Source organism: Tursiops truncatus, chromosome 12 (genome assembly GCF_011762595.2).
Source record: "Tursiops truncatus isolate mTurTru1 chromosome 12, mTurTru1.mat.Y, whole genome shotgun sequence".
NCBI classification, from domain to species: domain Eukaryota; kingdom Metazoa; phylum Chordata; class Mammalia; order Artiodactyla; family Delphinidae; genus Tursiops; species Tursiops truncatus.
In genome coordinates, this window is record NC_047045.1 from 10,786,964 (window position 1) to 10,809,213 (window position 22,250).

Genomic DNA, 22,250 nt, shown 5'->3' on the forward strand with positions numbered 1-22,250 from the left:
CTTCTGGGACCCATATAATGCAAATGTTGGTGCGTCTAATGTTGTCTCTTAGTCTGTCTTCATTTCTTTTCATTCTTTTTCTTTATTCTGTTCTGCTCCAGTGATTTCCACCATTCTGTCTTCCAGGTCACTTATCCGTTCTTCTGCCGCAGTTATTCTGCTATTGATTCCTTCTAGTGCATTTTTCAATTCAGTTATTGTATTGTTCATCTCTGTTTGTTTGTTCTTTAATTCTTCTAGGTGTTTGTTCTTTAATTCTTCTCGGTCTTTGTTAAACATTTCTTGCATCTTCTCAGTTTTTGCCTCCATTCTTTTTCTGAGATCCTGGATCATCTTCACTATCATTATTCTGAATTCTTTCTGGAAGGTTGCCTATCTCCACTTCATTTAGTTGTTTTTCTGGGGTTTTATCTTGTTCCTTCATCTGGTACACTGTCCTCTTTCTTTTCATTTTGTCTGTCTTTCTGTGAATATCGTTTTCATTCCACAGGCTGCAGGACTGTAGTTCCTCCTGACAGGCTGCAAGATTGTAGTTATTCTTGCTTCTGCTGTCTGCTGTCTGGTGGATGAGGCTATCTAAGAGAGTTGTGCAGGTTTCCTGATGGGAGCATCTGGTGGTAGCTAGAGCTTGGTGTTGCTCTGTTGGGCAGGGCTCAATAAAACTTTAACCTGCTTGTCTGCTGATGGGTGGGGCTGAGTTTCCTCACCATTGGTTGTTTGGTCTGGGTGACCCAGCACTGGAGGCTACAGGCTCTTTGGTGGGGTTAATGGTGGACTCTGGGAGGACTCTTGCCAAGGAGTACTTCCCAGAACTTCTGCTGCCAGTGTCCTTGTCCCAGCGGTGAGCCACAGCCATCCCCCGCCTTTGCAGGAGACCCTCCAACATTTGCAGGTAGGTCTCATTCAGTCTCCTATGGGGTCACTGTTCCTTCCCCCTGGGTCCTGATGTGCACACTACTTTGTGTGTGCCCTCCAAGAGTGGAGTCTTTGTTTCCCCCAGTCCTGTTGAATTCCTGCAATCAAATCCCGCTAGCCTTCAAAGTCTGACTCTCTGGGAATTCCTCCTCCCATTGCTGGATCCCCAGGTTGCGAAGCCCAATGTGTGGCTCAGAACCTTCACTCCAGTGGGTGGACTTCTGTGATATAACTGTTCTCCAGTTTGTGAGTCACCCACCCAGCAGTTATGGGATTTGATTTTATTTTGATTGTGCCCCTCCTACCATCTCATTGTGGCTTCTCCTTTGTCTTTGGATGTGGGGTATCTTTCTTGGTGAGTTCCAGTGTCTTCCTGTCAATGATTGTTCAGCAGTTACTTGTGATTCTGGTGCTCTCACAAGAGGGGGTGAGCGCACGTCTTTCTACTCTGCCATTTTTAACCAATCTCTGTAAGCTCTTTATATGTACTTGTCAGTGAAATCTAGACTGTATAACCCACATCCACTGATTGATTAACTACAGTGATTAACAACACGTCAGAAAGAAAGATATATATGTATAGGCTAATTTGGTCATCTTGTTGTAAAATCAATCCATTTGAGAAAAATTATACATTTTTCTTCAGTCTATGCAGCAAATTTTTCTCATTCCTTTTTTAAATAAACTCCTTTAAAAGCAATTGGTCACTTTTTTTCTCTTGCCTTCACTTAAATTCACATTATATTCTAAAAAGTCTGTAGCATTTTGCATTTGATTTAAGTGAATATAGCATCCTTCATTTTACAGCTTGCTAAATATCTTAATAAATATATTATTTCATTTTTCCTTCCATATATATGTGTACACACACAAATACACACACACACACGCTCTCTTTGTCTCTGTCTCTATATCTCGCTGTACGTTTACATTAAATTTTGTCAGATATTAAGATTGCTATCCCAGCTTTCTTTTGATTGAAATATACTTGGCTGGTATATTTTCCCATCTTTTTATTTTCAACCTTTTGTAAGTTTTTGTTTTACCTATATCTTGTAGATAGCATATTATTATATTTTGCTTTTGTTTTTTTAATCTAATCTGATAGTGTCTTTTAATAAGCTTATTTAACCCATTTACAAATTAGTCCTTGCTCTAATTAAGACTTATTTCTGCTTTTTTATTTCATATTTTAAAATTTAGACTACTTCCTTTTTTGTTTCTTTTTATTCTTTCTGTGGTTTTGGAAGTTACACATTCTATTTTTATTTCCATGATAGATGCCCTTAACTCATGAATTGTGCTTATATTTATTTATCCTTATTGATTTCTTAAGATTATCAATATTTGTATCTTCATCTGAGAAGGCAAGCATTTTAGTGTGCTCTCATATTCTTATGCATTCTTTTTGTGTCTCCCTGACTGCACCTCCTTCCCCAACCCTGGCCAGATCATGTTGCTGTTGTACAGAATTTTTGCCCTTTCAATATATACTCTCCCTTATTTTTTTTATTTTTTTTTTTTTGCTGTACGCAGGCCTCTCACTGTTGTGGCCTCTCCCGTTGTGGAGCACAGGCTCCGGACGCGCAGGCTCAGCGGCCATGGCTCACGGGCCCAGCCGCTCCGCGGCATGTGGGATCTTCCCGGACCGGGGCATGAACCCGTGTCCCCTGCATCGGCAGGCGGACTCCCAACCACTGTGCCACCAGGGAGGCCCCTCTCTTAGCTTTTTGTTTTATGTTTTTTGTCTCTTTTGTCTTTTATTTATTTCTTTGGGAGAGTTCCTCAATTGACTCTTTCTGCTCACTGATTATTCATCAGCTGTATCTATCCTACTTTGATGGATATCCTACTTTTATATCAGCTGTTATACTTTTAATGTGTATTATTTTCATTTGGTTCTTATATTTTTTCTTGTTTTATATTGCTAATATTTTATCTTACCTATATTTACTATGTTTATTTTAAATTCTTGAGCTGACTTTTCAGTATTCTGCTTCACACGTTGTATGTTGTTCAGATGTATGTCTTTTACGGAAATTATACTCGTTGGATGGCTAGCTGATTTGGCTGCTACTCTGATAATGTCTGTTGGGGAAGGCTGAACACCAGGTTCCAATCTGTGTATGTCTTGTGAATTTAGAGAGAGGCGAGAGGTTGAGCTTCAGGGACTCGAGAACTACTCTTGATCCTCCCAGTGGGCTGTCCCCTTCCACTCAGCGGTTCACTTTTAAGCTCTTAGGGAAAAGCAGCCCAGGAAGCCGCGGTCCGCCGAGGTGATGACCCCAGCCCTGAGGGTTTGGAGGAGTAGAGGAGGAAGAGTGAGTGCTTGAAGGCCAGGGGTCTGTTCACGTTTCCTCACCCTCTCACACCAGAAGGGCAGAGGTGCTCACCTGGTATTATCCTGGCCACACTGCCTGCCTGCTGGCTGCTGGTTTTGGCGGTGAAATTGCAAGGAATGATTGTCCTGAGGCTACCTTCTGAAGAGAAGCACGAGCAGAATTTAAAAACCTCCCTCCAACCGTTGTCTGACTGCTATTTTTAGCAGCTTTCTGCCATCTGCTTCCTCCAGCGCTCCAAAGCGAGATACCCTTCCCTCTTCTGCGGGCTTTCTTGTTCTACTCGTCCAAGTTTCTTGCTTGCTTTTATTGTTTCTCCAGAGTTGGCTCTGGTGGAGGGAGTCAAGAGCCTATGATAATAGACTGTTTTGGTTTCTTTCATTCTTGTTAAATTTATAGGTGATGCCCAGAGACTCTTGAATGCCTTGGAATAATTTAAGTGTCCTAGATCTTCCAGGACTAATTTTCAGATACCAGACTTCCCTTGCTGCAGCTTTGACAGTGCCTTTCACTGAGCCAGTGAGAAAAGGAGGACTTCTTTATGCAAGAGATGCTTCTTCCTAGATAATTCCATTGATTTGCACCTGAATCTCAGCAGGACACCTTGCACATATTGGTGTTCTGTGGCAGAGTTGGAGTTATGGAACGAAAACCTTTTCTCTCCATCCTATCTGGCTCTGGCTCCCTTGTCTATAGTTGAGCTAACTATATTGGCTAGCTTGTTGAGATATTATGAAATTTTCTGTTTTCTCATTCCGTTGTTTTCTACTTGGTACCTGTTCTAGCACCATGTTTACTTAACATGGATGTAGCAGTGGTGTTGTTGGTATAGCAGAAGCAGTGGTTTGGGTGTTTAATTTTAAACTTGGTGTGTTTTTAAACTTACACTTAGAACCTTTAGTGATTTTCCCCCTGTCTTTGTCTTAGTCTGTCAGTCTTAATGCTAATGTAAATAAGGGAAATGTATCAAAATAGTTACCAAAAAGCGTATAATATCTTAACTTTTTTTTACCATAGTAAAATATATATAACATAAAATTTGCCTCTTTAACCATTTTCAGAAGTACCGTTCAGTGGCATTAATTACATTCATAATATTGTACAACCATCATAACTATTTCCAAAACTTTCATCACTCTAAACAGAGACTCTGTGACCGTGAAGCAATAACTTTCCATTACCCCCTTCCATTAGCAACCCTGGTAACCTCTAATCTACTTCTGATTTTCTGAATTTGCTTATTCTAGATATTTCATATAAGTGGAATCACACAATATTTGTCCTTTTGTGTTTGCCTTGTTTCACTGAGCACAGTGTGTTCAAGGTGCATCCATGTTGTAGCATGTATCAGAACTTTATTTCTTCTTATGGCTGAATAATATTCCATTGTGTATATATGCCACATTTTGTTTATTCTTCTATTGATGATGCTTAGGTTGTTTCTACCTTTTGGCTATTGTAACGAATGCTGCAATGAACACTGGTGTACAGATATCTCTTTGAGTCCCTGTTTTCAGTTCTTTTGGGTATATATGTAGGATTGGAATTGCTGGGTCATATTCTAATTCTGTGTTTATATGTACCAATTTTACTCACTCTTTTAGCCTATTTTACTCACTCTTGCTAGCAATGAGTACTGTTCTTAAAAAGTAGCATTGCTAATCAGATACATGCAAATATCTCGTTATTGAAGAACTATCTCATTGATGTAATTTGCATCACTTTGATTATCAATAAGGTTGAATATTTTTCTGCTTATTCATAATTTGCGTTTCCTCTTTTGTGAGTTGTCTCTTTGAGTTATTTTAAAGAATTTAGGTAACTGACTTTTTTAAAAAAATAAATTTATTTATTTATTTTTGGGTGCATTGGGTCTTCATTGCTGTGTGCGGGGTTTCTCTAGTTGCAGCGAGCGGGGGCTACATTTCGTTGTGGTATGTGGACTTCTCATTGCGGTGGCTTCTCTTGTGGTGGAGCACGGGCTCTAGGTGCGCTGGCTTCAGTAGTTGTGGCATGCAGGCTCAGTAGTTGTGGCTCGTGGGCTCTAGAGTGCAGGCTCAGTAGCTGTGGCACACTGGCTTAGGTGCTCCATGGCATGTGGGATCTTCCTGGACCAAGGCTCGAACCTGTGTCCCCTGCATTGGCAGGCGGATTCTTAACCACTGTGCCACTAGGGAAGTCCCTAACTGACATTTTTTTAGAACTTATGTTAGCTATCCAATTGAACCCATTTATCTTTGTCAAAAGTATGAGTCATTTTTAATGCTGATCTCTACGTGTTGGTCTTGTCAACAAGCCCACACTTCTTAGGCATTCTGGATTGCTGAACAGAATAAAAATAAGTTTAAAAAAGAAATGTAATTTTGGCTGTTTGAATTATGAACATGGCATTTACATATTCATTATTCCTCCATTTGTGTCATTTTCAAATTTGATAAGCATATGGGCTGTCTCTTACCTAAGGTATATATCAGACCTGTTGAGAGGGCAGAACACGTTGATACGAATGCATTCATTCCGTATATTTTATCTTTCCTTAGGTGGTCCATGAACTGGAACTTTATAACACAGGATATTATTTAGGCATGTTCGTGAATTCTTTTGTAGTCTTTCAGGTATGTTTAGTTTGCTATAATTTGAAAAGATATTAATATATTTTACTGCTGCAAAGTTAATTTCAGAATTAATTATCTAAATTTTGAAATGTTAGCCTCTTATTACATTTATTTAATTTAACCTTTTATTAAGTGTGTTATATAAGTGTAATTTGAAATGGAAAGATAGTCACCCTTCTAGTTTTAAAAGCAAATGAATAAATTCACCATTAGAGAAATAATGGAATTTGTCATTATAATTTCTTTCTTTTATATCACTTTCCTTGACCTGGAAATGTCTGTTTCTTCATGTGAGAGAGAGAGTGTGTGTGTGTGTGTGTGTGTGTGTGTGTGTGTTTATATGTCTGTGTCTGGGTATGAGAGAGAGAATGTATACTCATGTATGTACCTAAACTCTCAAAAATGAGCAGGAGTTAAAAAAAAAAAGGGAACTACTTTCACATGCTACACAAAAACAAATGAGCAAGGGTGAGTTAGGAGTATGGGAGTCTGACAATTTAGAGGACATTTAAACTTTTATTTTAAAAGAAAATTAAAATTATTCTTTCTAGGAGTGTGGCCTCTGGGTGTTGACAGATGCAAACCTTGTGAAGGATTTCATTGATGTTTGTAAGTGAAATCTGACAAAGTGCTTTTAAAGTAATTAAGTCTTTCATCTCAAGTGTTTATAGTTACTTATGTAAGTATGACTACTTTCTGGCTGAACATGAATATTGTAATTTTCATTTTCTGTTCTCTTATCCTACAGTGTTTGCAGTTTAATGTACTTGAAAGTACATCTGGACCATGACATGGAGTGTTTTTCACCTCCTGTCTAGATATTTGTAATGAATGCTTTCCATTTGCTCTCTGTAATTTTTTGACATGGTTATATTTTTGGACATATTGGAAGATCTTATGCCTCCAATTTGTGTTGTAAACTGTGGTGTTATTTTGGAATCAGTTAAAAGGGGCAATGTATTTTTGAAACATTTTTGTTCTCTACCTTTTTATTGTTCACCTAGAACATAGCCCAGATGTCATAAAGTATGCTGTCAGTACACACACACACACACACACACACGCACGCACGCACTTGTCTCCTCAATCTGAGTTCTTTGCGGGCAGAGTCACATCTGTACATCCTAGTTCCCTGGATTGCTAAATAGAGTTGACCACCCAACTAATTAAAAGAAGTGTGCTTTTAGGAAGGAGTCGTAAAACATTTTGACTGAAGGAAATGTGTAAATGGGGATGATTAATTCTAGAAGTTGTTCTCTTTTCTTTCAGGTAAAATCATACGAAATCATCTTGAAAGGCCACAGAACTATCATAGTCTCTATCCATGAATTCCCCGTTCCTGTCACATGTTCCCAGTTAGTCCACACTAAGCCCCAGGCTCTCCAGCTTGGGGTTGTTGATTGACACCACAGGACACCTGACCCTCTGTTCTGAAGTTATGAGAATAATTTTATAGTCTTAAAGATTTTATGAAATCATTATGATCTCTATGTATTAAAGACACGTGGCACATTTAGCTTTCTTCATATAATCATCTACCCTAGGCGGCCTTCCAGACCAATCTGTGCTTTTCCATTCTCTCTCTGTCACTCTCAGCTTTTACCCATCTTTGTTGATGTTTACTTATCGAATCCTGGTGCACACTGTAATACTCATTCTATTGTTAGTAATACTTATTGTAATCTTTACCTTTTCTGAGACCCTTCTACCTTTTCACTGTAACAGAAGAAGCCTGATACTCTTACCAGCATATTATGTTGCTAGAAACCTTCAAGTGATTGAATTCTTCCCTAGTCCCTTGTCCTTGCATGACACCTTTCCCATTAAACTCAACTCTGGAACACCCTGACTGTTTACCTTACCCCTGTTTCTGCACCCTGATGCCCCCAAAATAACCTTAACTTTGATGTGTCCCAAAGCATCACTTTTCCCTAATATGATTTGGCTGATATATGAGCTCTTGAGTTGATATGATTCCACATCTCTGTTAATGAAATTATCATCTACCCATATGTCTGCATCAGAAACCTGGAACTCATCTTTAATTCTTTCCTCTCTCTGTCGGATGTGGAACAGCAGAGTGGTTAAGAAAGGAACTTGCCATGAAATACTTCTGACTTTGAATTCTGGCTTTATGATCCTGAGAAAATTCATTAAGGTCCCTAAGCCTCAGGTTTCTCCCTGAATTAGAGGAATAATAATATTACCTATATTACAGGGCTGCTAGGAGGGTACCTCCAAAAGGATGTAAGATGCGTGGCACGTGTTTGGCACTCACAGGTCTGCAATTACCTATTGTCTTATCCCTCAGATCCAGTTTGTTCATTCATTATTCAGTAGATGATATTAATTGCATGCCTGACGTGTAGGAGGCAATGGAGATTCCAGCTTGGTCTAGTGGGGCAAGCCAGCACACAGGGGAGTATGCTGAGGTACAGCCTGCCCGCGGGTGCACACAGAGGCCATCCAGCTGAGAGGCAGAGCAGGGTCGTTTCTCAAGGCTGTCCTTCCTCTCCTCTCGCTCATCAGCATGCCTCCTTGGGTGCCGCGGGAGCCCCCTGTTTCTCCTGCCTCATTCCCCCAGCTCTAAACCATTGTTCGCACCGAGACCAGAGTTACCATTATAAAACATGGGTTAGATCGTGCTTCTGATTTGTTTCAAAACCTTCAGTAAGGCCATGATTACTTAAACGATCAAGTCCAAATCCTTCAGCGCGGGATAACTGATATTTAAAAATCTGGACCCAAGCATTTGTTCTGTTCTCATTTTTTGCCGCTCTTCCCTAACACACATTGTCATAGTCCGGACATGCCTTTGTACTTAGCTTATTTTTTTTCTCTTGTATGAGATACTCTTTATCCGGAGGCGTAAGGAAATGGAATGCAGAAGACAGCGCAGAATGGGTTTTCTCCCCTAGCCATACCCTGTCCACTGTGCAGAGGCTGTAAAGTCACCTGTTCTCTGCACGGTGGACCCTTGGCCTATGTGCGCTATCACTCTTAGCATGTATTTGTCCGCCTCCTCTATAGACAATGGGTGGAGCTCATCACATTCATCTTGGTATCTTTGGTACCTTCTACAGTATAATTTTCTTTTTACACTTCATTTTGAAATAATTTTAGGCTTATAGAAAAGTTGAAAGAATAGAGATAGGTATGTCTATATGTCAGCCTGCCTCTTTTATAAGAAAGAAGCTAATAAACTGGATGATTTTAGCGTCTTGTGGATGGTGTAGCCAAAGGCGATCAGCACTGGGGATCTAAGAAGAGGAGAGTAGCAGAATTGGAGATAACTTTAAAAATGTGATTTAAGTTATTTTTTAGCAGCTGAACTGTAAGTAGTTTTTCAGGTATTGGTTGTAGGGCCATCAAACTTTTTTTTTTTTTTTCCTGGCTCTTTCATAGTGGCCACGTGACTAGGGTAAGTCACGTGACTTCTGTGGGTCTCAGGTGCATCTGTAAAACGAGAAGATTGGACAAGACAAACTCTAAAGGCCCCGTCAGCTGAGAGGTGCTGTGATTCTGTGGACTGGGTTTATGAACATTGTCTACAGTGACTTTTTCCTAACAGTTGTCTGTGTTTATTTTTAGATGACCGTATAGCGTTTTTGGAGGAATATGAAGGATACTTGGTAGATTTTCATGACTTTTCTTCGGGTAGCAGTCCACGTGTCAGAAAGCATTTTCCAGAGACTTGGATTTGGCTAGACACCAGCATGGGGTAAAAGTTTATAAAGTTCTTTGCCCATATATATTTTGTTTGGCCTTAGTTTTAAGTAAGTGTTGCCCTGTTTCTGATGCTTAAATACAAACATAGAGTGATAAAGAACTGAATGGACCAAGAGTTTTTTTTAGAACGATATTTATTGTATTTAAATATAGTACTTAATAAAGCTTCATGTGAATTGTGGCAGTGAGAGTAGCATCATGGAGAAGACCGGCCTTTTGCTAAGGAAGGGTGATTTTAACTTCCCTGAAGTCTTGTGGCTCTCATTGGGGAAAGATTGCTGAGAATTCCTTTGTTGCCTTGGGATGGGAAGTGCTCATGATTATTCCCCCTGCCTTGTGGCTCCTCATAAAACATCCGTGTGAGCCACAGGAAGTAGGGGTGTGGATGCTGAAAGGAATTCAGCTTAGCTGACAAACTCTGTGCTACCTGGCGTGATGACTGAGCAGGTGAATCATGAAATCTACACATATCGCGAGTCCACTATTTACAGAAACTTGAAATAAGACACAAGTCAAACCTCAGAAAACAAATAACAGGGTAGACTAGGATACAGAGGGAAACTTTTATGCATATTGAGAGAAACAAATTGGAGTTAAGTTTGAAAAAGTATATTATCTATACAAAATTTATGAAAAATGTTTATTCTGAAGATATAAACATTGTAGAAAGATTTTATTGGAATATGGATCAGTCTGCAGTGTTATGACCTTATTATGACTTATTCCTTGAGAACTTGGGGTCTACTGTTTTCGGCTTAAATCTTTAAAAAAATTTAGATATGTAAATGATTTGGAAACTTAAAATTCTTCCGAAACATGGTTTTAGGTTATGTTGGCCAATTTTGAAATGTGTCAGTTCTCGGTTTTGTGACTTTTATGTTTATCTTGGCTTCAGTTCCAGGACTTACCAAGAATTCGAAGTTACTGTACCTGATTCTATCACTTCTTGGGTTGCAACTGCTTTTGTGATCTCTGAGGATTTAGGTCTTGGACTAACAACTACTCCAGTGGAGGTAGTATATTAAAGGGCTGCTGATAAATGGTACAGTGCCACGAAGCAAAGAAAGTGTCAGCTCCTCGACGGATTTAAAAAAAGTGATTGCTGATGACGTAGATCACAGTTTAGAGATTCCTTGGCGTTTCCTTCTTGTTTTTCATCTGCTTTACACTTTGGAATGTGAGCTGTATTAAACTGCTAAACGTGCTAGCTCTGTATTAAGATTTGGATACAAAGTTTATTATTGACTGAGTCCAACCCCTTCCAGAGGCCAAGAAGCGAGAGAACATTTCCGTGCATCCCTCTTTAAGGACAAGCAGAACTTCTCAAAATGTCCCCTAGCAAACATTTCTTCACATCTCTTTGGTCAAATTACATCTCATGTCGCTTCCTAAACCCGTCACTGACAAGAGGAATGTAATGACCATGACTGGTCTTAGACCAGTAGCCTTCACCTCTGTCATACCTGAAGCCAGCTTTTTATAACAGCTATGCTTTTCATCCCTCTACCGTCTATGCAAAATGAAATGCATAGAAAATATAATATAACTGCACACTCAATTTTAAAAAAATCAATAAGGTGCCCTAAGTGAAATAGTGAGGAGAAATAAAAGGAAAGTAATGTATAATAAAATAATATACTTTTCAGTATGTAAGCGACCAGGCCTAGTTGCACTAGAAGGCATAGTAACATATGTGAATATTTACACCGTGCATAGAATCACCCTGTGTGTAACAGCTGCACATCCAGTTTGATATACGTGTATTGTTTTCGCAACTCAAAAACCTTGAGTGGTGCTGCCTGAGGTGATGTAAAGTTTTGAAATAGTGAACAAGTTTTGATAAAGTTACAAAACAAAGTATAGTTTCCTCTTGATTTACAAAATAGTTGTATATTGACAGATGTTTTGGGTTTATATATATGTTGGAATTAGTTGTAAGCCCAGGTCATTATCAGCAGGTACTTTATCTACATGAAGGAACATTCAAGAATCATGAGGGACACGGAACAATTCTTCCTTTTCTGGGACTGTCCTGAGCATGCAGACCTTCACCCACTAAGTGCCAAGAGCACCCTATGGTGACAGTCTGACACTTCCACAAATGTCCAGATAAACCTCTAAGCGGGGATTAGCTGCTGCCAGTGAGAAGCTCCGCCGATGCTGTCAGAGTTGGGTGACCAATGAGGAAGCACGAGTATGTGTATCTGTATATTACAGGGTAGCAGGCAAACCATCGTTTAGACTTTTCACATGAGTCTAAAACAGATGCTGTTTCATTTGGCCAGTGGCTTTAGAAGAAGAATGGTAGAATCAACTTGGCAGAGTAGAGGAAGAGAGACTTAGCTGTGGCCTCAGACATGCTGGGATCCAGTTCTGGCTCCTGCACTTTGCAGCAGTGTGAACTTGTACCGGTTACAGAGATGTCTGAGCTTCAGATTTCTTTTCTGTAAAATAGGATCATAACACCTGCCTACATAGGTGTAATGACTACATGAAATTATTTGTGTAAAGTCCCTGGTTCCTAGTAGCCATTTCATAAAATGTAGTGGTTACTGTGTTAAGTAACATAAATCAATGTGCCCGCGTTCATTAGGGGTAGGTTGCTGTTTGCTTTCTGTTGGTAGGCAAGGGGACATTTCTATGTGAAGTTAGTTATAAGCGTCACAGGTTTTGTGAGATTCGCTTTTAATTGCGTAAAGCGTGAAGCACTTGGACTTGAATCAAATCTGTATTCATTGTGTTCTTTTCAGCTCCAGTCCTTCCAACCGTTTTTCATTTTTTTGAATCTTCCCTACTCTGTTATCAGAGGTGAAGAATTTGCTTTGGAAGTAACCATATTCAATTATTTAAAAGATGCCACTGAGGTAATATACTAATCATCATTTACACTTCAGGAAAAAATGAAGAAAACATGCGGGGATTGGGTTATGTAGTGTTTGGGCATCTAAGCATTCTATACATTACTGGGAGATTGAAAAGAGCCATACTTTGCCCACCATCTCTTCTGCTTGTTAATGTCGAAGGATATTGCTAGCCTGCCCAGGCATCCTCGCCTTAATTTCTAGCAGAGGTTCTCTGCTTTAGTCATGCAACTTCATCTCTTTGGCATGTCTTTCTCTTTCCTGCCCACCCCTGCATTTTTCCCCTACTCTCCTCCCACATCTACAATGTGTTGCCGCTTCTCACTGCTGTTCTGTGCTCACCGCAGGTGGCAAGAATTGATTCCTTTCAAGACCCGGTTTGAAACTAAGGTGTCTTTCCTGAGGAATCTCACCCATGCTGTTGTGCTTATCCCTGTGTTTATATTCTGTTTTCAAGGCTTTGTCTTTTGAGTCACGGCCCGGTGTCTCCTTAGCCAAGTCAGTTCCCTGTAAGGCAGGGGTAGGCCCGCTGTTTGTACTGTGCCTGCAGTAGTGTTAACAAAATGAGTTTTCCTCCCGGAGTAGGGAGGGATTGTAATTAACCTTATTACCTGAAAATGCCATAATCTCTTTAAGCACTATGTCTAGAGAGTAAACTTTCTTATTCTCTAATTTTCCTTTTATTTTTATTTTTTTTGGGGTATGCGGGCCTCTCTCACTGTTGTGGCCTCTCCCGTTGCGGAGCACAGGCTCCGGATGCGCAGGCCCAGCGGCCATGGCTCACGGGCCCAGCCGCTGCGTGGCACGTGGGATCTTCCTGGACCGGGGCACGAACCCGTGTCCCCTGCATCGGCAGACGGACTCTCAACCACTGCGCCACCAGGGAAGCCCTAATTTTACTTTTTAATCTTTTTAACATGGTCCAGTGTAAAGAGCAAAAGTCAGGAGGCCCACATTCAAGGTCCAGGTCCTCCACTTACCAGCAAATAACTTAATTGCAGTTTACTCATCTGTCAGGTAGGAAATATTTTGAGAAACAGATGAGAAAATAAATGGGAAAACAATTCATAAAATCTAAGACCCAGAGAAATGGGATTCTTGATGAGCCTGGCAACTTTGACATATTTTATGAAAGTTTGCAACCGACATGTGTTTCAGGACTAGTGTCTGAGTCATACTTTTCTTGGAATAATTTTAGCAGAGGCTCTCAATGAATGTAATAACATTTCATCCTGTTTGCCTCAGGCTTTTCTGATGGGACTAGTGTCCCAGGATGACTCAGATGAGTCAGGCTGGTGGCAGTACCATGACATGAAATAACCTTTTTGGGTACACCCTTACCACTCAGGCTTTGAAAAATGAGAGAATTTAATGTTAGTGGGAGTTTAATGTTAGAAATGGAACTGAAGAATGCCATTTCCCCACATGTCTTGAGGCAGATGGAGAAAGCATAGGAAAGAAACTAGGTTTTTCCTGACACCCTTTCACCCTCTCCTTGCCTGAACCTTTCTGTCTTATTTTTCTCTAGTTTCAGGCCTCATAGATTTATCTGCACTTAGAGCAACATTTTACTGGGGAGCAATTTATTATACAAGACCTTTGATGATTTTTTCTTCCAGGTTAAGGTAATCATTGAGAAAAGTGACACGTTTGATATTCTAATGGCTTCGAATGAAATAAATGTCACAGGACACCAGCAGACAGTTCTGGTTCCCAGTGAGGATGGGGCAACTGTTCTTTTCCCGGTCAGGCCAACACATCTGGGGGAAATGCCCATCACAGTCACAGCTGTTTCACCTGCTGCTTCCGATGCTGTCACCCAGAGGATTTTAGTGAAGGTGAATACTTGAAGTCTAAATAAATAGAATGGAAATACATAATTGAAAAGGCAACAGAAGGTGGTTTTTCTCTTGGTTAGATTTGTTTTCAAGACTGACTGGGTCATCTTTTCCACCCTCCTGGTAATGCCTAATGGTTTTCTCATCTGAATGTAAAAATATATCACGTGTGTTTTTAAAGGTAATTGTCAACGTCTTCTTTAAATTTATAGTACGACTATAAGGCAAGTTACATTTACAGTCTGTGTGACATTGGGATCCTATTAAGTCATGCCAAGTTGATACATAGATTTTGAATTTTGGAATTCCTCAGTACAGGTAGAAGAGGTTTTGGTAGGTTTTTACAGAGAAGACAGTATGCACAAAAAGACAACTCAGGACAGTAGATAAGCGCTTGTGTTCCGGAGTAAGACAGCTCTGGGTTTCATCCCACCTTTGTCAAGGGTGCCTTTGCACAAGGTACTTAACCTCTGTCTTTGGATAATAAAAGGACCTACCTCCGAGGGTTTCTCAACACCTTTTCATCTTCTCCTTTATCATTTCCATTGCCATTCTATGAAATGTTTTGACTAATTTAATGAGAAGGGAAACATTTGTTAACAGATTTGAAGCAATAATCAAGACACTGTAGGTACTTACCTAACCATATACAGGCCAGATGATTGACTTATTATCTGCATGCAGTTCTCTGTAAACAGATGAGTAGGGACCATGATAATTGTGTTCCTTTTTATCAACAGGCTGAAGGAATAGAAAAATCATATTCACAATCCATCTTATTAGACCTGACCGACAGCAAGCTACAAACTACCCTGAAAACTTTGAGTTTCTCCTTTCCTCCTCATATAGTGAGTGGTAGTGAGAGAGTTCAGATCACTGCAATTGGTAAGAACAGATATCACCATCGCTACTGGTTTATTTGTATATGATACTATATATTTTTCATTTATTTGTAGGTATATTTTCTTTTTTTAATTACTTTTTAAAGTTGAAGTATAGTTGGTTTACATTGTTTCAGGTATATAGCAAAGTGATTCAGTTATACATATATGTATATATATTCTCTTTCAGATTCTTTTCTGAAAGAGAGTAGTTTATTACAAAATAGTTTATAGTTTATTACAAGATATTGAATATAGTTCCCTGTGCTATAAGTAGGTCCTTATTTAGGTGTATTTTCTTATTTAATCCTAATGAGAAGAAGTTGCAAAAAGTTTTTAGTTGGTGCCAACCATGGATTACAGTAGGAAGGCAAGTGAGAGGTGTGTCCTGGACCAGTTCTTCTGTTTTCAAGGTGCATGTGAATCACCTGGGGAGCTTGTGTGAAGGCAAATTCTGGCTTGGTAGGCCTGGGGTGGGGCCTTGGATTCTGCAATTCTAACAAGCTCCCAGGTGACGACGATGCTGCTGGTGTGCAGACCACTCTTTTGAGTAGCCAGACCACGCCTATCGTATGGTGGTTCTGCCTCTGTGGCTCTCGGCCACTGGTGAATATCCCTTCTGTGGAGCTTCGGAATACACAAATATCTGGGATCCACTCTCGAGCTGCTCAGTCAGCATCTCTTGGGCTGTGGCTAGGGCATGCATGTTTTGAAAAGGTTCCATGACTGCTTCTGGTAACCAGAGGTGGAGGACCACTGCCTCTAGCAGTTCCCTGTGCAGACACAAGTACCCTTTCCAGTTTGAAGCTACCCACTGACTAAGTCACCCTCTCCTAGTCACCTTCTGGTAACCCCAAAGTCCTTTCAACTATTAGACAGAGCTTCCACACACATGGTTTATTTATGTGGTCGTGCTTTGCAAATAACTGAAAGAAATATTTAGATGAATGACATCTAAATATCGGGTTGGCCAAAAGGGTCGTTAGGGTTTTTCTATAAGATGTTACAAAACTTTTTGGCCCACCCAATATTTAGATCTTTGAGGTGTCAGGACCTAAGGCACGTTTTCAGAGGTTCTTTTAAGTCTCCCCTGCAAGTGTAATGCTTTTTATTATAACCTCAAACAACCGGTTCCTCTAGAGAGGACTTTTTTGGGAGACTTAGATATAATTCTTAAAAAGAATTAAATAAGCTTTCTACTTAGGGGAATACATTCTGCCTAAGAACCTCCCACAGTGCCAGGATGCTGGGAGATGATGTGGTACACACGCGCACACATGGAGGGAAGTGTGTACCATCACTCCTTATGTTGGAATGAGTCTGCTATTGTGACTGAAGTGCTCTGAGGTTTAATTTTAAAGCTTGATTTAGATAATGGTTTTTCAAGTGTTATTTTTATATGGTATTTATATATTAAATAAAAAACCTATTTGGTAGCCCAGATGTGTGAATATTAGCTTGCTTCTTCGGATTTTGAGAGTCTAAGTTTATGTTCACTTTGAATATTAAAAGCATAACCTACAGTAGTAATAAAAATAAAAAACATAAGCTACAGTGGTATTTATTTCTCTGTGTTAATATCTAAAGTTTGAGACATTATATGCCAGCATGGCGGCAGCCTACCCACCTGAAGATCTTCCTCTCTTTTTTGGATTCATTTTTTCTGGAGCAGATTTTTACTAGGTATTTGGACTTGGTAAGTTTCTAAAATAAACCACATTGACGAATATTCTTCTCTATACAGTTCAACCCTAGTGAGGTCAGAATTAGAACTCAGCCTTTACATTTCTAAATTCTTACTTATTTTCTTGAGTTATGGTGTTAGACTGTGGTTAGAGGAATGTGGGTAAGCGTGTGTTTTGTTTCACTTTATATTACTAACTTTGAAGCATATTTTTAACCCTTTTGATCCTGAGATTTATTGAAACGCTTATACTTGTTAGTTCTACTTTGTTGTTGATACATAGAGCACATTGAAAAATACCACCACCCTGCCCTGAAAAACATCGTTTCTCAAGAATTTGTACTGTATTAGTAAGGACATCAAAATAAATTCTACTTATGTGAAGAATATTAATAATAAAACATTTCTTTCCCATGTAAGAATGATGGTTTCCTAATGCAATTCCTGACATTTTTGTTCAGAAATTTTATTTTAAACTTGGTTTTTGCTTAGGTGTACTGCATCTTTGAGCTATAAGAGTCTCCTAATTTGTCACATAATCTACAAGTTCAGTACCACTGTATTGTCATTTATTTGACCCGTCTTCCTAAAAGCTTGATGTAAAGTTTCTATAAACACTGTGCTCCATGCAGTGGAATAGTAATATGGCTTCAGATGCGTTCTGCCCTCAGTGGACACCTCTCTGCCACCAGGCGGTACAGTTACCGAGGATTTGCTGAATGTAATGAATATCTTGTGCTTTCAGGAGATATTCTTGGTTCTTCCATCAGTGGCTTAGCCTCACTCATTCGAATGCCTTATGGCTGTGGCGAACAGAACATGATAAATTTTGCTCCAAATATTTACGTTTTGGATTACCTGACTAAAAAGAAACAGCTGACTGAGAATTTAAAAGAAAAAGCCCTTTCATTTATGAGGCAAGGTAAGCATTTTAGAAACATACTTTTATTTGTAAAAATACATCTCTTCTTTTCTTTTCGGTCAGAGTTGACTCTGACCATATTTCAACATAGACAGATTTTGTCTTTGCTCTGTGATTGTGGCACTAGATGGTGTGGAATGTGCTAGAAGTGTGAGCAGTGGGACGCTGCCGCCACTCGTCCTCAGCTCAGGGCTCACTGGTTGCTGCTAAGATGTTGGTTAAGGATTTTGTTCCTGGAGGGGTTTGTATTTTCATAAGGGATTGGACATTTAAAGCCACTTAAAGATCTGAAGGAATGAGTATTCATTCCACATTTCTAGAGCATCACTTAGGGCCAGGGTCACTTCCAGTGCTGAGGAAGCAGGAGGTCAGGCCTTTCCTCCCAGGGGAGTCCCTGTTCAGTGGAGAAAGTCCGCCGGTAAACACACGAGGCTTCCTGTGGTGGGGACCTTCTCAGCGCATTTAACATTTCAAGTAGTTGGGGGGTTAGGAGAGAAGGGTGTGTATGGGGGCCCCTGCTGGCCACTCAGGAAACGCCACACCGGTGAGGACTCTGCCCTGGCTCCTGGAGAGGCTGATACTGTTTGCAGACGCCAGGCCCTGTGTCTACAAGTTGCTAATAACAACAGATAACATCGGCGGATGCTTACTGTGAGGCAGGCAGTGTTCTAAGCACCTTCCATAATATCTCACTTACTGGTCACCATCAGTATACGCTTATCATCCTCCTATTTTTACAGACGAAGCAACTCAGGCACAGAAAAGTTACCTAACTTGCTAGGGTCACAGAGCAAGTGATGGCAGAGCTGGGATTTGAACTCGCTCTCTGGCCCCAGAGTCCATGCTCTATCTGTGTCCATACTTAGGAGAAAATGGACAATTGTGAGGCATTTTTAATAATAATAATGTAGACTTGATTTCCTCGAATATTCCAAAAGCCAGCCACCCAAAGTCACAGTTTGGAAGCTTTGTGCTTCCATTAGGGGACCTCTAGCAAGATCTCTGTGTGGCTGAGTTTCTCATTCTGCACAGTCTGGGGTACCTGCTGTCCATCAAACTGATAAAGATTAGAATGGTTCAGGCAATACAATAGGAAAATGCTTGTTCAGCAAGCATTTTCTGAACAAATTGAATTGAATCAACACTTTCCACCCTGACTTTTAATTTTGTTTTATTTATTTATTTTTACAATGAATGGGTTAAATGCCCATAGAGGCAAGCTGTTAGTGGTTTGGCTAACTTTTCCACAGTTAAGAATGAGAAAACTTAGTAAAGACATTATTTTAACGTGGGCTTTTTTTCTAGGTTCCCTCATTATCTTAAACTAAATTCTATGTAATAATGATAATAATGAACCCTATTTGTTGTACAAATGTTTTCATTTAATTCTCACAAAAACCCTTGGAGGTAGGGGTACTGTTGTTATTTCCCTTTTGCAGATGAGGAAACCGAGGCACAGGGAGGCTAAATAACTTACCCATGGTTCCCCTGGTGGTCTGACTCTGTAGTCCATGCTCAGAACGCCATGAGATAGTGTTACTTTGCAACGTTCTTAGGTTGTTGGAAGCAATAGGGGAGGATGTAGGAGGAGTCGGAACTGGGCCAAGATGCTTCAGTGTGACCAAGGTGTAAGAGGTCTCAATGGGTGTTCTGATAAAATAGTAAGAGAGGACCATGGGTTCTGTAGGGAAGGAGAAACCAGACGTTAGAATCTGGGTGTCAGGTTAGACCAGAGGGAGCTGTAAGATGTTGGGTCCAAGGGGCTGAGCTGCAGTCAGTGTCCTGAGTGCCCCCTGGGCTAGGCTGGCAGACAAGGGCTGAGTGCAAGTAAGGGAGCTGCCAGTCGCCTGCTGTGTGGGAGGCCAGCGTTGGGATCAGGGCTGGGTGTGACCCGAGTTCTGCTGTGTAGTAGATAGTGGTATAGCTTCCCTCAGATTAGAGCCAGGCCCTGCAGGCATTTATGACATCTCAGGCCCAGGTCCTTAAGTCCTCTAGGAAATTCTCCAAGATCTGGCAATCGGTACTTTCTATACTGAGCTGCCCATTATAAAGTATTCTCCTTTCTGCGTATGTTTGTGAATCAGTCATTTTTTTTTCAGTTTAGCTATTAATTTATTTAAAGAGAATGGTAAAAAATCAGATGTTTCATCATATTCGTAGAAAACATACGTTATTAATTTTTCAAGAAAAATGGTACTTATATACTAAGATATTTGCCCTGTGATTTCCAGGTACTCATGTCTTCATATAATGCATCTTTGCATGTCCTCTACCTGGAATGGTCTTCATGAACTGTGAACTATGTTTGCTTGATAAAATCTACTAATTATTAAAGTGAATCAGTCATATTTTAAGTATGTAAATACAAGAGCTGCTTTTTCCAGGTTTGGTTCTAATTAAGTTTAAGCAGTGGTACCAGGGGCTCTGTTTGGTGTGGTATGTGCCACGCTAAATTCAGGTGAGATCTCTGCACACTGCCGTATATTTAAAGAGATGAGTAAAAAATATTTTCACAGTTTAATTCAGCACCTTTTTAAGACAAGATTCTGACTTGTATTTGAAATTTAGGTTGGCTAGTTTCAGGTAGGGAGTATGTAGGACCTAGACTGGTGCTTTATAACTTGATACACATCCTTTGGGATATTTTAGTAAAATAAAGTAAAATATTTTAGAAAATGCCATTGATTGCATATCTTATATGCTTTATGAACTATAAGGTTGGCTAATCAAATATCAATGCTTTAAAGAGACAGAATAAATTTTATAGTTTGAACCATTTAAGGAACAATAATTCATGCCTTAAAAATAATTTGAGTTTCTGTCCTAGACACTTTGCTCTGGGTTAGTAGATGCCCTAAAAAATGAACAGTCCAAATCCTCAGTATCTGTTTTCTTTAAAAGGAGCGCTGGTCCCCAGGCCCATCCCGGCGAGGTAGGTGCCACCGTGCAATTGCAAAGCAGCCCTGCATTGCTTGGGAGGCTTCGTCACATTTGCTGGTTGTTAGAAGGCGCAGAGCAGCCAGAGGGCAGAAAAAGCATTGTGGCAGAATGAAGAGCACTGCAGCCGTGAGGTGGGCGATTCCCACCAGGGGAGAGGTAGAGCCGTGGTTACAGCACCGGCGGTGGAGACCATGAGGCCTGGGCTCTGAACCCTGCCTCCTGCTCTGGGCTGGTTTCCCCAGCTTCTTCTTTCCACCTATAAGACATGCGTAAATAAGTAGCCACTTCTTAGGGCTGTTTTGAAGACTAAATGAGGTATTTTAACACATAGTAAATGCCCAGGAACTGTCAGCTATAATATAGTTAGTGGCATCTAACTAGGGAGATAGGGTCTAAAGTCAGCAAGTAAATTCTGTCCATTCTACCTCTAAAAACAAGTGTGAAATTTCCCCACTCTCTCCATCCCAGGCTGATTGATCTACCCTGACTTGCCATTGCTGACCTGGCTACTCCAGCAGCTTCCTGAATAGACCCTTTGCCAATATACTCACCCTCCTTCAACACAGTCTCTGCATATTTTATAATAAAAGGGATCTTTTGATAATGTCAGAGTCACATCACTTCCTTAAATTCTCCAGTGGGTTCCTCGCCTGGGCCTGCAAAGCCCTGAGTGGATGCCAGGCCCCATCTGTCACCTCACCTGAAGCCGCCCCCCCAGGGCTCTGTCAGCCTGCGTCTGGCGTGCTCTCAGCTCCATGGCGCTGGGGGCCTTTCCACCAGCTTGCTGGATACTCTCCCCACAGATCTTCCCAGGGCTGGTTCCTTCTCATCATCCAGGTGGTGTTTTCCTCAAAGTGGCCTTCCCTGACCTTTTAGCAGCTCTCACTTAAATTATTGCATCGTATATTCCTCATCACACTTAACAGTATTTAAAATGTTCTTGTTTTTCTGTTATGTGACTGTCTCCTGCCCTAGAAGGTAAGCGCCCTGACAGAGGGGACTGTGTTGAATCCCTTCTCCATGGGATCACCATACGGGCCCCTCAGTAAGTGCAGAACGGGTGAATGCATTCGTATCAATATTAACTTCTTTGGGCTTTAGGTCGATCGTCCTAATGTGGAGATCGGGTCTAGAAGATCTCTCCGGTGTTTCCACGATGCATGTTTTTTTCTCTCAACACCTGAGTTTCTCCCTGACTTTGGCACGTTTTCATGAGCTAGGAAATGTGACCTGAGGTTTCAACGTGTTACCTTTTGAGCTGGTGAAATGGCTGATGGGAATCAGTCCAATGAGCTCCTCAAAATGTATCTTTTCACATGAGGAACTAAATTATATTTCAAAGTAGTGGACAAAAACTTCTCAGTGTAATGATTTTCATTATGAAATCAGTGTCTCATTTCAGAGACTCTGTTTTTTCTTTTGCTATCACATTTGCCAAAGTTTTTTTTTTTTTTCAAATATACTGTCATTGTTTTTATGTTTTTAAGGAATTAAAGTGGCTTTGGCGCAAGTCATGATTTATGTTA

The 22,250-nt window shown here is 40.4% G+C and overlaps 1 protein-coding gene across 4 annotated transcripts in view; it reads left to right on the top strand.

Annotated features, from left to right (window-relative positions):
- CD109 (CD109 molecule) overlaps window positions 1–22,250 on the top strand; it is a 151,919-nt gene that overhangs the window by 101,820 nt on the left and 27,849 nt on the right. For all 4 annotated transcript variants that reach the window (XM_073789350.1, XM_073789352.1, XM_073789351.1 and 1 more), the window contains 8 exons: window positions 5,795–5,869; window positions 6,421–6,478; window positions 9,461–9,590; window positions 10,494–10,611; window positions 12,349–12,462; window positions 14,079–14,297; window positions 15,038–15,182; window positions 17,608–17,784. In XM_073789350.1, the coding sequence (XP_073645451.1) occupies window positions 5,795–5,869; window positions 6,421–6,478; window positions 9,461–9,590; window positions 10,494–10,611; window positions 12,349–12,462; window positions 14,079–14,297; window positions 15,038–15,182; window positions 17,608–17,784 (1,036 nt within the window). The remainder of the gene's footprint in view (window positions 1–5,794; window positions 5,870–6,420; window positions 6,479–9,460; window positions 9,591–10,493; window positions 10,612–12,348; window positions 12,463–14,078; window positions 14,298–15,037; window positions 15,183–17,607; window positions 17,785–22,250) is intronic.